The 14224-nt window shown below is 43.1% G+C and overlaps 1 protein-coding gene across 1 annotated transcript; it reads left to right on the top strand.

Moving 5' to 3' along the window:
- Positions 1 to 2595: 2595 nt before the first annotated feature.
- LOC128779956 (germ cell-less protein-like 2) lies at positions 2596 to 4333 on the top strand. Its single transcript, XM_053917010.2, has one exon. The coding sequence runs from the start codon at positions 2596 to 2598 to the stop codon at positions 4090 to 4092; it is 1497 nt and encodes a 498-aa protein (XP_053772985.1). The 3' UTR covers positions 4093 to 4333.
- Positions 4334 to 14224: the final 9891 nt, after the last annotated feature.

The raw sequence follows: 14224 nt of genomic DNA, 5'->3' as shown, positions 1-14224 counted from the left end.
TTAGTTTTCTTTCTAGTTTTTATTGTTAACACTACTACAGACATCCCCATCTTCCCCCCTTTGGCCCCTCTACCCAGCCCCAGCCCCCTCGGCCTTCACCACATTGTTGGCCGTGTCCCTGGGATGCCCATATATGCACACGTGTTCTTTAGCTAATCCCTTCCAGTGCCCCCTCCCCACCTTCCCTCTGACATCTGTCAGTCTCTTCCATGTACTCATGCCTCTTAGTCATTTTGTCCGTCAGCTCATTTTGTTCAGTAGACTCCACATCTGAGTGGGATCGTACGGCACTTGGAATTAGTTTTCAGTTCTAAGCCTGTTGGGCTTTATGCCATGATACATTTTGTTGAAACCCATCAAAAGCACCTGCCTTGTAATGGAAGTTGGTACCTTTTGACTTCCAGTTGTAAGATAAATAAGTGCTGGGAATGGGACGTGCAACATGAAGACGGTAGTTAACACTGCTGTATGGTACATTTGAAAGTTGCTGAGAATGTAAATCGTAAAAGTTCTCATCACAAGGAAAAAATTAGTAACTGTAAGAGGTGACAGATGCTAACTAAACTTACCTATAGTAATCATTTTGCAATACGTGTCTGTTAAGTCATTATTCTGTACACACTACACTTACTTATACAGTGTTTATGTCAATTACATCTTAATATAACGGGAAAAAACACTTGCCTTTTCCCCGCTGGCTTCTAAATTCTTCAAATCTACTAAACAATTACTGCTACTCTCGGGAAGTTAAGACACTTGATCAAGAGACAATTTCCAAAGAGATACTGCTGGAAGCCTCTTTGTAGTTTCTTGGTTTCTCCCAGCAACTGGACCCTAAAAATGAAAGCTTTGAACAGCTCTAAGTGGTGCAAGGCTCAGAGGCAAGGCTGTCACGCCCCAGTTCCCAGGTTTCAGCTGTGTCGGGGGAGCAGTCACTCTGAGGATTTGACCCTGCATAAAAGACAGGGGGAACTTCATCTTCCTTGCGCTGAAAACTAATTTATGCATTTGTCTTCCCTGGAAAGGGCCTCAGAAGTGGATCCTTACAACTTCTTGATTCAGAAGATAAGTCCTGACAGTAGCCCTCGGGCCCGATGGCTTCAGCACATCGCTTCTGAGGTCTTCTCCACAGCTGGGGTTCAGACAGTGAATGAGACAGACAAAAGTCACTCTGTAAAACCAGTGTGGGACAATTCATTGTCTTTGTCCAAATCTATCACTCCTACTCTTTGGAAGGGAAAGGAAGTGTCTTGCTTTGGGATGAAGTAAAGGAGCTGGCACTGCATGAAGAGAAAGCAAGACCCACACAATCTGCAGCTAAGAAGGATGGAGAACGCCACGCAGCCCGTCACTCACTGTTGATGGGCCCCACTGTACCTGCTGCGTGGGCTTCATTCTGATACTACCCGTACTAGCCATATCCAAAGGTACTGTACGGTAGGATCTTGTCTACTACTTTCAGTATCTTCCCTGTGCATAACTTGTACGTGTGCTTTTCTACTTGTAAAAATTTGTCCTATAAAGTACATACTCTTTTGTGTATTGATTCTGTCACTTGAAATTATGACAATTTCCAAATGCTTTAAACGTTAGTATTTAGAAGTTAAAAAGGATTAAATAATACCATGGAAGTTCAGCAAGGAAATATAGAACAATATTTATCTAATTGCAGATAAGGAAAGGCTTTCTAAGCAGAGATACAAAAGCCGATATTTGCAAAATCTGATTCAGCTTCTTACAAATGAACATGCTGGCCCTGGCTGGTGTAGCTCAGTGGACTGAGCACGGGCTGCGAACTTAGGGGTCGCCGGTTCAATTCCCAGTGAGGGCATATGCCTGGGTTGCAGGCCAGGTCCCCAGTAGGGGGCGCATGAGAGGCAACCACACATGGATGTGTTTCTCTCCCTCTCTTTCGACTTCCCTTCCCCTCTCTCTAAAAATAAATAAATGAAATCTTTTTTTAAAAATGAACATGTTATACAGACAAGAACGCCCTAAAAATTAAATGGCAATTAAAGTTGTTAAAAGATGCTTCTAGCAATCCACAAGGAGAAAATATATGTAAACCTTTCAGAAGTCTGCAAAGACTATGAAGATGTAGCTTACTGGAAAATTGTTTAAGTCTCTCCCTGCACTTCTAGTAATCAACGGCGAATAAAATGAGATACCAGTGTGCACCTTTTAAATTGCTACGAGTGGTGGGTAAAGGATTGTGTTCAGGACTGCTGACACTTCATTCCCTCTTACGCTGCTATTGGGAGTGTGTGAACGCGTTACAATACTTAACCCTCTGATCAAAAAGCCTTTGGTTCAGTCATTTCCCTCATAGAGAAACATTCTCTAGGAAAGCCTGCGGCTGGGGCTCAGGCAAGGGGCCAGGCTCCCTGGAAGACTGAAGGCAGGGGGCGGGGCCACAGGGACTGTGGGGCAGGGCGAACGATGAAGAATGCAGGGCCTCCTGTGTGACGTGTGGGACTGAGTCATAGGGTCCCAGTGAGAATAGGGCCTAGGCGGAGGTGTCAGGACCCAGCAACGCCATGGCAACTAAGTCTCTCCAACAGTCAGTCTCCTTGGGAGCTCTAAGAGTCTTCGTCCATGGGGTCCTCGGGCAGTCGGATCCTGAGCTACAGAGAATCAGCCCTAACTGATCCGCATCAGTCAGAAGCCCAAGCAGGCCCCAGCTTTGTCACTGGCAACCGCAAACGCAAGTGGAGCAGGCCATCCGTGGGCCCAGAGTCTGAGGACAGCCCCGGGTCTCTAGATCGGGACCAGGAGCTACAGCAAGTCGTCCCACCAAACCATGGTAAAAAGCTTAAGATCACATCCGAGTGTGCTTACCAAACTTTATTTTTGAGTGGGGAAACCAGCGACATTAAAATCCGTGCTCTGGGGAAAGTATGGTGCTTACACAAAAAGTTTTTATGTCAGTCGGGTTACTTTGCTATGATGTTTACAGGTTCTTCGGAAGGCTCTCACAACGAGATTATTGACCTGGAGATTAATGACCAGAATGTAGATGCAGAATCCCTACACTTTGTACTAGGCTCGTTGTACAGGGACAAATACGTCCTAAGGGAGCCCCTTGGAGTTCTAGGAGTTTTGGCAACAGCACACCTGCTTCAAGTAGAGGACTTAATTCGGCAGTGTGAACAGACCATGGAGGACACAATGAATGGGAAAACTGTTTGTGGCTATTATGCCGCAGCGGAAACCTATGCTTTAGATTCTGTGAAGACAGGGTGCTTCGAATGGCTTCTCCACAATCTGATGACACATCCGAGTGTTGAGCTGTACAAAGAACTCAGAATAGATCTCATGAATCTGCTCGTCTCTTCTGCTAATCTACTAGTAATGCAAAAGGAAATAGATGTATACACCACACTTAAACAGTGGATGTTCCTTCGTCTTAACCCGGCTTGGAAAGGATCGATAGAAGAGCTCCTGGTTCACGCGAACAAGTGGCTTTCCAGGCACAGAGAATGTGCCGGTTGCATCGCCTTCCTGGAAACCAAACGAGGCAGAGCATTTCAATCAGTTTTTAAAAACTTGAGGTTCCAGCATATCATCTGTGACCCGGCCTCCACAAGAGTTATTGAGCGAGATGCTCTGATACCTTCAGAATGGTTATCACCTGTTTATAAGCAGCAGTGGTTTACCTTGCTTAGAGCACAACAATGCAGGCAAGTTGGGCCCCGACACATCAATGGAAACGAACTCGAAGAATGTAGCATGCGGTGCGGTAAAATGATTGTCAGGGATGGGAGGTACTCCTGGAAGTGGTCAGGTTTCAATTTTGGCTTTCCTTTACACGTCATCTTCACCAGCCATTATGTCATTTTCAAGCAAAACACGCTCCCTGAGCCACGTGATGCCTCGGATTGTCTACAACCTCTAAGAAATGTTGCGTTCCGATTAACGTTGGTATATTTCAATTCTAGTGGAAAGATAAGTTTCCACAAAACAACTGGATATAAACTCCTTACCTTTCAAAAGGACGAGGAACAACTGGTAATGAAGCTGGACAGCAGAGCTCTGAGATTCCCTTTATACGTCTTCTGTAACTTCCTGTTTCTACCATTAGAAAATCCATGAGAGTCATCTTGCCAATTAGGATACATTCGCATTTTGAAAACTTCTGATGATTCACGTCATTTATTGGCCCTCCTCTTAACCACGACAAAGATGACCAGTAACAGAAGTGAAATCTTTCAAAATGTAAAAACTGTCATAAGTGACTATCTTCGTTTTATTTCTATGGATTTAAGAATAAAAAATTTCAAGAAAATATCTGTGAAGCCAAATAGTGATTGCTGTTGGCATCTCTTGGTTTTCATTTGTCACCAACAGACAGCTCCAGATAGAAATGAGACTACCTGTCCAAGGAATCAAAATAAATTAACTAGTTAGATGAATTTTACCCTAACACTGAGACAAAATAAAGAATTCTCTTCCTTGCTAAAATTGTTGTGCAAATGTGCCTTTGACTGCGGCAATAGTGCAGGAGAAGAGTCAATCATGTACAGTTTTAAATAGCCAGACGATCGCAGGGTTGTTAACATTACGTACTTGCTCTATAATGTAGTGTTATTTTACAATTAATTTGCCACGTGGCCCATTTACTCTACGGTTTGGAGACCTTGTATTGCTGACTATTTATCTGGAAAAAAACTGTGTATCTCTTCCACACTTAAAGAGTGGAAAAATGGATTAAAGAATATACATACATATTATATCATTATATAGTATCGATATTATGTATTATAATATAGTACATCAACATGTATATCAGAAAATGTGTGTTATAAAATAGGTATAATTATAATTATATACTGACAGATAAAATACATCATAGGGTTAGATGCACTTTTATAGAAGATATAAAATTACATGTAAATAGGGAGAGAACCAAGATGGCGGCGTAGGTAGACACACTGCGCCTCCTCGCACAACCAGAACTGACAGAGAATCGAACAGCAAGGGGGACCAACACCAAGAAAATAGAAAATAACCATTCATCCAGACTGGTAGGAGGGGCGGAGGCGGGCACCGGGGTGGAGAGGACTCGCGTGGCTGTGGCGGGACTGAGACTGGCGGAGTGTGGGACAAATGGCGCAGGCAGTCCGAGCACTAGCAGACCCCGCGGCCCCACATCTGCGCAGATAAACCCAGAGGGCCGGACTCAGAGGGGCGGAGAGCGGGGCAGGCAGAGCAGCGGGTAGCACCCGGCGGCACCAAATTCGCCCACAGATAAACCTGACGAACGGCGGGCAACGAAGCAGACCATGCAACCCAGGGCTCCAGCTCCAGGAAATAAAGCCTCAAACCTCTGATTGAAGGCGCCCCTGGGGGTTGGGGCAGCAGCAGGAGAGACTCCCAGCCTCACAGAAGAGGTTGTTGGAGAGACCCACAGGGGCCTAGAGTGTGCACAGGCCCACTTACTCGGGAACCAGCACCAGAGTGGCCCAGTTTGATTGTGGGTATGGTAGTGAAGGATTGAAATCCGGAGGAGAGTGAGGCAGGCGCCATTGCTCCCACTCGGCCCCTCCCCCCCTCGTATAGCGTCACAGCTCAGCGACCAGCGTTACCCCGCCCTGGTGAACACTTAAGGCTCCGCCCCTTAAAGTAACAGACGCGCCAAGACAAAAAAAAAAAAAAAAAAAAAAGACCCAAATGACAGAACACTTCAAAGCTCCAGAAAAAATACAACTAAGCGACGAAGAGATAGCCAACCTATCGGATGCACAGTTCAAAGCACTGGTTATCAATATGCTCACAGACTTGGTTGAATCTATTCGAAAAACAGATGAAAAAATGAAGCCTATGCTAAGAGAAACAAAGGAAAATGTACAGGGAACCAATAGTGATGAGAAGGAAACTGGGACTCAAATCAACGGTGTGGACAAGAAGGAAGAAACAAACATCCAACCAGAAAAGAATGAAGAAACAAGAACTCGGAAAAATGAGGAGAGGCTTAGGAACCTCCCGGACGCCTTGAAACGTTCCCACATCCGAATTATAGGGGTGCCAGAAGGAGAAGAGGAAGAACAAAAAATTGAAAACTTATTTGAACAAATAATGAAGGAGAACTTCCCTAATCTGGCAAAGGAAATAGACTTCCGGGAAGTCCAGGAAGCTCAGAGAGTCCCAAAGAAGCTGGACCCAAGGAGGAACACACCAAGGCACATCATAATTACATTACCCAAGATTAAACGCAAGGACCTACATCCAAGATTACTGTATCCAGCAAAGCTATCATTTAGAATGGAAGGGAAGATAAAGTGCTTCTCAGATAAGGTCAAGTTAAAGAAGCTCATCATCACCAAGCCCTTATTATATGAAATGTTAAAGGGAGTTACCTAAGAAAAAGAAGATCAAAAATTGGAACAGTAAAAATGACAGCAAACTCACAGTTATTAACGGCCACACATAAAACAAAAACGAGAGCAAACTAGGCAAACAACTAGTTTGAACATGAGGGTTGTCATTAAGTGAGTGGGAGGGGGAGAGAGGGGGAAAGGTACAGAGAATAAGTAGCATAGATGATAGGTGGAAAATAGACAGGGGGAGGGTAAAAATAGTGTAGGAAATGTAGAAGCCAAAGAACTTATAAGTATGACCTATGGACATGAACTATAGGGGGGGAATGTGGGAGGGAGGGGGGTGGGCAGGATGGAGTGGAGTGGGGGGGGAAATGGGACAACTGTAATAGCATAATCAATAAATATATTTAAAAAAATTACATGTAAATAAATGTTTTTATTACTTGCAAAGACCAAAGAAAAATGAATTTTTTAATGGCTGAATAGGCACTGTAATGTAAAATCTATTTCCATAAAAACCAGTTATTCCTACGGATACACAGATATGAATAATTTGAAAGTATCTTTCCTTTTTATTTGTGCCTATATTTGGTTTACTTTCCATTTTACCAGAGTTTGTTGTGCTTGACCGCAGAGGATTTAAGGTGACATTTATTTCAAAACAGAAACCAATAGGATAAACATTATCCTTCTAAAATTATGTCTTCCAAGCAGTCCCCGATGCAGGAAGAGAGGGTCAACCTGTCCAGTACCTGGCAAAACTTTCAAAGATTTTAGAGTACCTGAAATGCTGCTTATGTTGGCTTCGATGATTGCCTGTTTCTATGAACATATATATCGATTATATCACCTACTAATTGAGCACCAAGCATGCAGTCAGGAGTAATTCATTTTAATGTGCTTACCATAGCCATCTTTCCGTTTTTATTTTCAAGGCCCTCACGTCCTCAAAAAGTGTAAGGATTTCGCAATAACTTACATCACAATTTTTTTTTTAAAGATTTCATTTATTTATTTTTAGAGTCGGGGAAAGGAGGGAGAAAGAGAGGGAGAGAAACGTCAATGTGCAGTTGCCTCTCATGCGCCCCACACCGGGGACCTGGTCAGGAAGCTAGGTGTGCGCCCTGACTGGGAATCGAATCAGGGACCCTTTGGTTCACAGGTCAGCGCTCAATCCACTGAGCCACACCAGCCAGGGCTACATCATGAATATTAATGACATATGTTTGAAATGTGTTTAGATTGAAAAGGTGAATTTTATCTAACTTTTCTACATGTTCTATTTTTTTTTCAATGGTTTCTCCACTCCGGAGATGAAGGAGATGGTATGGAATCTGCAAAATTTTGAGACATACGTATTTTCCAATCTATCTAGGGAAATGAGTGCATCTGCCAGTTGGTATCTCCTGAGGTTGAGGATTAACTCTGGGCATGCATAGAGTTCCATTTGTCCAGAAAACCAGTCATGAGAAGTGGAACACACTCATTACGAGTTAACTTACAGGGAACGGAGTAAGAGTTCCTTGAAGGCTCAGATAGAGACCGAGAGGGTTGAGATATGACCTAAATTATTTACAGGTTTACTCATGTTTTGGTTTTGGCAGAGTTCACAAAGCAATGATCCTGAGTTATGTGGGAAAAATAAGAAGCATGCCAATGATATATTTCTAATGCTATTGTTAACTTCTTTGTCCATGTGTACAAATAAGTAGAAACTTTAGGAATAAGTGGCAGTAATATCTATTAAACAAATAGGCAGTTTATGGGAGAGTACCATGGATTATTGGGAAACCATGGGCAATTCTACTTCTTTTTTTAAAGATTTTATTTTTTTTTCTTTTAGTTTTTAGTTTTTGAATCTTTATGGGCACTTTCTTCGGATGGCCTTCAATCTGAGAAGACGGTGGGTTACATTCCCTAACAGACCGTCTTACATTCCATTTCAAATCAACCCTGTTTATAGGCAGAAGAAAAGTGTAGGTAAGGGGTTTGGAATTCAGGGAGAAGGTTAATCAGATAAAAAGCTGCAGAATTCTTTCATCTGTTGACCTGTGATTCTTTATCTGTGTACTGGACTGTGCTATTTATCTGTGTCCTGGGAGGTGGTCTCCTATGTGTCCTAGGGGGTGGATGTCTCACACAATGACTCAGACACCATCTTCATCGCTTGCAGCCCTCCTGGGGCACAAGGTGGAACTGCTTGTGGACTCCTGGAGTCAGGGTGGGTCATACCTTCAGTTCCTGAAACAATAGTGTTTTATGTACATTAATTACTAAATTTATTGACTATTATCTAAAACTAAAATTTTTCAACTTTTGTGTCCCCCATCAGTTCCATTCCTGGTCAGGGCACAGGGCCGGGTTGCAGGCCAGGTCCTCAGTTGGGGGATGTGCAGCCGATCAATGTTTCTCCCACACGTGGATGCTTCTCTGGTTCTCTTCCAAGAAAACCACTGATCCCCTTGTCAGAAGGTTAAATGAGTGGAGATGCTTAGAATAAGTACCCTAAGGCAAGTAAGAGAAGTATTTAGGGTGTGGCGGGTAGTCCTTGGCAATGGACAGCAATCTCCACAGGCACCTCCCACAGTCACCTCCAGGCACTGAGGCCCTGAGGAAACTTAGCTTCAGTGTTTCCAGGTTCAGAACTGTGAACAAAAAGGGGCCACATACCAAACCTGACAAGCTCAGGGAGGTCTGCATGGCCACCTTACAAACTCAGAGACCAAAGTAACCACATGGAATGATCTGAAATGAAAGTTTTTAAGTAAAAAGCAGTTCATGGTGCGTAGTCATGTCCTAGGCTAGAATCTTCCTTGACAGAAGTCAATCTTTACCTTCATTTTGAGGCTGTCTATTGTCTTTTTGCATCTGTGATAACATCCCCTTTGGAATGTCAAAGTATAACAGAACGTTGGTCTCTGCAGTTCCGAAACAGGTTTGGGGCTCTTTGGCCCATCGCTGAAAACGTAACTCCCAATGCCTGAGTTAGGTGGAAAGGAAAGAACTTGTTTACTTAAAAGTTATACAGAATTCACCCTGGCTGGGTGGCTCCGTGGACTGAGCACTGGCCTCCGAACCGAAGGGTTGTCAGTTCAATTCCCCGTCAGAGCATATGCCTGGGTTGCAGGCCCGGTCCCCGGTAGGGGGTGTGCGAGAGGCAACCGCACACTAGTGCCAATACCTTACAGGGTTCTCTAGGAGGTTCTTAATGAGAGCTTAATATATGGTGCAATCTCTAGCAAAGCCAGGAGTCAACAGTCCAGGTATTAAGGAGTGGAAATGGGAGTAGTAGCTCTCATTATTACCCCTAGTGGCTAGTTAAGACAGTTTTCGCTCCCTGTCCTCATGACCTTACTGATGGCCTAGAAGTCTTTGTTTCCAATGGAGAAATGCTTTCACCAGAAGAGAAAACAACGATTCTTTGGAAATAGAAACTAAGATTGTCACGATGCAAAAGGTAAGAGCTCTGAAATCTTCCCTTTTGCGACAGCATGGGTGGATCTAGAGAGTATTATGTTAAGTGAAATAACCCAGGCAGTGAAAGACAAACACCGTATGATCTCAGTTATATGTGAAATGTAATGAACGAGATAAACTGATGAAAAAATAGAAACAGAGGTGTGGATGCATGGAGCAGACTGACAGCTGTCAGGGCGGGGAGTGGGGACTGGAGGAAAGAAGGTGAAGGGATTAGCCAAAGAACACACATGCATGACCCATGACCCATGACCCATGGCCCATGACTTCATGACCCGAGGAAACGGACAATGACGTGGTGATGGCCTGAGGGAGGGGGAGGCGGCGACTAGGTGGAAGTGGGCAAAGAGGGAGGAAGTGGGGACAAGTGTAATAGCGTAAACAATGAAATATAATAGAAACAAACACTGCCGCATTGCCGCTTTGGGTTTCTTACCTCTAAATCCGTAGGTCAAAACAGAGTTACTGTGCTGGCTGATGTGATTACTCCTAACTACCAAGGAGAAATTGGACTGCTACCATACAGTGGTGGTAAGAAGTGTGTGTGGAATACAGAAGATCTTAGGGCCTCTCTTAGTTTTACCACGATGTGTGACTAAATCGATGAAAGACAGCGACCCAATGCAGTACTACTAATGGCCTAAGATCTTTCAGAATGAAGGTTTAGGTCACCTCCTTAAACAATTAATCACAGTGAGGTTGAGGCGCTTGCTGAGGTCATGGTAATATGGAGAAGAGTGAAAGAAGGTAGTAGTCAAGACCAGACAAAACCATGTGAGCAGTTGCAGGAATTAGGACTGTAATTGTCATGAGGATTCTCCCTAATTTTGCTTTGAATGTCTTTGTGTAATTAAGCAAATATATTCTTTTTCACCTCTTATCCCCTTTGTAACATGAGGTATACTGACTTTATATCATTTAATATTCTTAGTTTCACATGATAGTACTTAAGTTATGGGACACTGGGGAAAGGAAATATCACGCAAGGTTTTTTATAACCTCTTCTAGAGAAATGGTAAGGGCTTGTATGCAGATTCATTGTATGATGATGTATGATGACACAGAGAAGTATGACCTTATTATTGACTTTATTTTGAGTAGCCTCCAGCAATCATCAAAATGCCACTTAAATGCTTCTAGCAGTTTGCGAACCTAAGAGTTTCTGCTTTAGGTAAGCAGATATCAACTGTATTCTCTGTCTCAGATTTCAGGTGCTGGTTTTCAATGAAACGAGTTTTTAGAAATGTTTAAAATATAGCTGACATAAATACGAGACTGCTTCCAAGTGTGCAACACAGCGCTTAGACACGTATGGGACTTACAAAGGGATCACCCCAAGTAGTCATAACTGCTCATGAAAATAGAATGCTTTCACCCTAGGATCAGGAAGAAGAAGATGAGGATGTCTAATCTAACCAATTCTATTCCAATTGCACTAGAGGGTCTAGTCAGGGGACTACACAAAAGAGAGAGAGAGACAGAGGAAGAACGGGAGAGGGAGAAGAATGGAGGGAGGAAGGCAAAAAAGGAAGAAAGAAATGGCATTCGAACTAGAAAGCAGGAAGTCAAACTCCCTGTATTTACAGGTAACATGATCGTGTAAATAGGAAACCTAAGGAAATCAATTAAAACTATCAAAAAAACGCATAAACAAGGTAAGCAGTTTACCAAACACAAGATCAATATACAAAAATCTACTTTCTTTTCCTACATTCGCAATAAACAGACTTAAGTGCTCAGAAATAAACTTAGCAAAACACGTGGTAAACTTATAACCTAAAACTACACAAGACTGTTGACAGAAATGAAAGATCTAAATAGATGGGAAAACTGTTAGGGTGGTCGGTGGCGCAGGCTGTGAAAGAATTCACAAAGACAAGAAAGTGGAGAGAGTAAAGTTTGCATTCACTCTTCAAGAAAGGAGAGGAGCATGGTGTGGAGAGACACCCCAGCATTGAAGGGTGGGGGCTTTGAGCTTTCATTGGATTATAATCAGCAATTGGGTTAAAAAGGGTGGGGGTTGCTGTTGTGTGGCCCTGGGCTGTTGGGGAGTTGAAACAGGAAGCTGCAGTGTGTTCCAGGGTTATCTCCTGCCTGTGGCTGTAGGGAGAGGGCAGTTACGCTCTCTTCTTGCTTTCCAGTAATTTCCAGTCCTGGGGGCAGAAGCTCAGCAGAGTGAAATGGCAGTCATGGTTAACTGCCTGCTAGGCGAATGGTGCCACAATAGCAGATGGGGCTGGCTTTGTCCTTCCAAAACCCATACCCGGTTCATCAGTCAAAAGATGTAACATTGTTAGATCACAATACTTCCCCAAAATAACTTTCAAATTTAATGCAACCTCATTCAGAATCCCAGCTTACTTTTTGTATAATTTTACAAACTGACTCGAAATGTGTATGGAATTGTGAGGGACCCAGAATAGCTAAAAATCCTGGAAAAAAAAAAAAAAAAAAACCCAAAGGGGGAGGACTCACATATCCTGATTGAAAAACCTACTACAAAGCAATGGTAATTCAAGACAGTGTGGTATGGACCAAACAGATAGATATATAGAAAATGGAATGGAATAAAAGCACAGAACGCAACCCAAAAGTCTAAAGTCAACTGATAATCCAAAAGTTCCAAAAGAATAGTCTTTTTAACAAATGGTGTTGGGATAGCCGTGGGGAAAAGAAGGAAGTCAGAAACTAACACCATATATGAATGTAAGAGCTGAAACAATAAAACACTTAGAAGAAAACATTGGGGTGAATGTTTATAACCTTGGATTCAGCAAATAATTCTTATAGATGACACCAAAAGCATGACTAATGAAGGAAAAATAGATAAATTAGAATTAATCAAAATTAAAACATTTGTGATCAAAGAACACCAACAATAAAGTGAAAAGACAACCCACCAATGGGAATACTGGTAACTATTTGAGGTTAACGTATCGGATAAGAGACATATCAAGAATACGTAAAGAACACAAGTAAGAAAAAGAAATAATTTTTAAATGTCAAGAGAATCTGAATTGATATTTAGCCATGGAAAATGTACAAATGTTCAGTAAACACACAAAAAGACGTTTAATCATTAGTTATTAAGGAAATGCAATTCAAGCCCACAATGAATTCCATGTTATATGCACAAGGATGGCTACTGTCAAAAAGTCAGATGAGAAAAAGTGTTGGTGAGATGTGGAGGCAAAAACAAATTCTCGTACACTCCTGGCAGGAATTTAAAATGCTGCAGCCATTTTGGAAAGAGTCTTGCAGTGCTGCTGCAGGAGACAGCATAGGAAGAATCCCGAGACTGTGCTACTGTTGCTGGCTGGTGGCCAGCGTCCTGGGTGCCAGGAAATGCCTTTTAACGCTGAGGTAGCAGCTAGGAATGAGTGGCCAGAAGGGAAATAAAGGCAGGGCCCTCGCCATTACAATCTAACACAGAACTTCATACGGGAGGCTCAAAGCAAAAGCTCAAACGAGGACCCGGTAATCGTGAGCCTGGTCCCATAAGGTTGCCAGGAATCCCTAACAACACAAGGAACCTATGATGGGGGGCGGGTGGGGAGAAGCCCTCCAAAGTCTGTGTGTATCATCTCCACTAGCTGGGAAAAGGAAAACCTTGAGACTGTGGGTTCATCCCTAGGCCTGGAAGAGAGAAGCGGAGGGGGACTACAGTGCTCAAAAGAAAAAGCCCATAAACAACTTTGGTTAACTACCTGCCTTCCATCCCTCACAAAATGAGCAAAGGCAGTCTGAAGCAAGATAAGGATTGCGGCTAACAGACCCCCACGGATACCTACGTTTAAGCAGTCACATCTCCACGGAAAACTGACAACACCTCTACCCGTCAATCAAAACGTGACTCCCTCACGTCCATCCCGCCAACTAGGTAAGTCCTCAGAACAAAGGACTCACGCTCTTCTCTTGGCTTGTGGCTCTCTTGCCACCCGGTGGGGCCTCAGGCCACCAGGCCCTAGCCACCCTTTTTTGGCCACCTGGGAGCTGGCCACCCAGGCCTCTGGCCACCCTTGCTGTAGCCACCCTTGCTTTTGCCCTCCCATTCACTAATAAACGTTGCTCACACCCACAGGCTCACTGAGGTGTCATTCTTCACTGCGTTGGCGAGAAGAACCAGGGTTTCTCCGGGAATGGTTCCTCAATGAATTAAACAGCAAGTTAAAATTATGACCCAGAAATTTCACTCTAGTGGTTTTGAAAGCACATGTCCTCACAAAAACTTGTACACAGGTACTTATTACTGCATTATTCAGAGAAAGAGCCAGAAGGTGAAAATAACCTAAATGTTCATCAGGGACAATTAGAAAAAACAAATTGTTGTATATGATTAAGTGAAATGTTATTCAGATACGTATAGAACTAGGAAAACCTTAAAGACATACTAAGTGAAAGAAGCCAGTCACAAAAGACGATGTTTT

Source organism: Desmodus rotundus, chromosome X, assembly GCF_022682495.2.
Source record: "Desmodus rotundus isolate HL8 chromosome X, HLdesRot8A.1, whole genome shotgun sequence".
Lineage (NCBI taxonomy): Eukaryota > Metazoa > Chordata > Mammalia > Chiroptera > Phyllostomidae > Desmodus > Desmodus rotundus.
The sequence above is the reverse complement of the archived record's forward strand: the minus strand, read 5'-3'. Positions and strand labels throughout refer to the sequence as shown.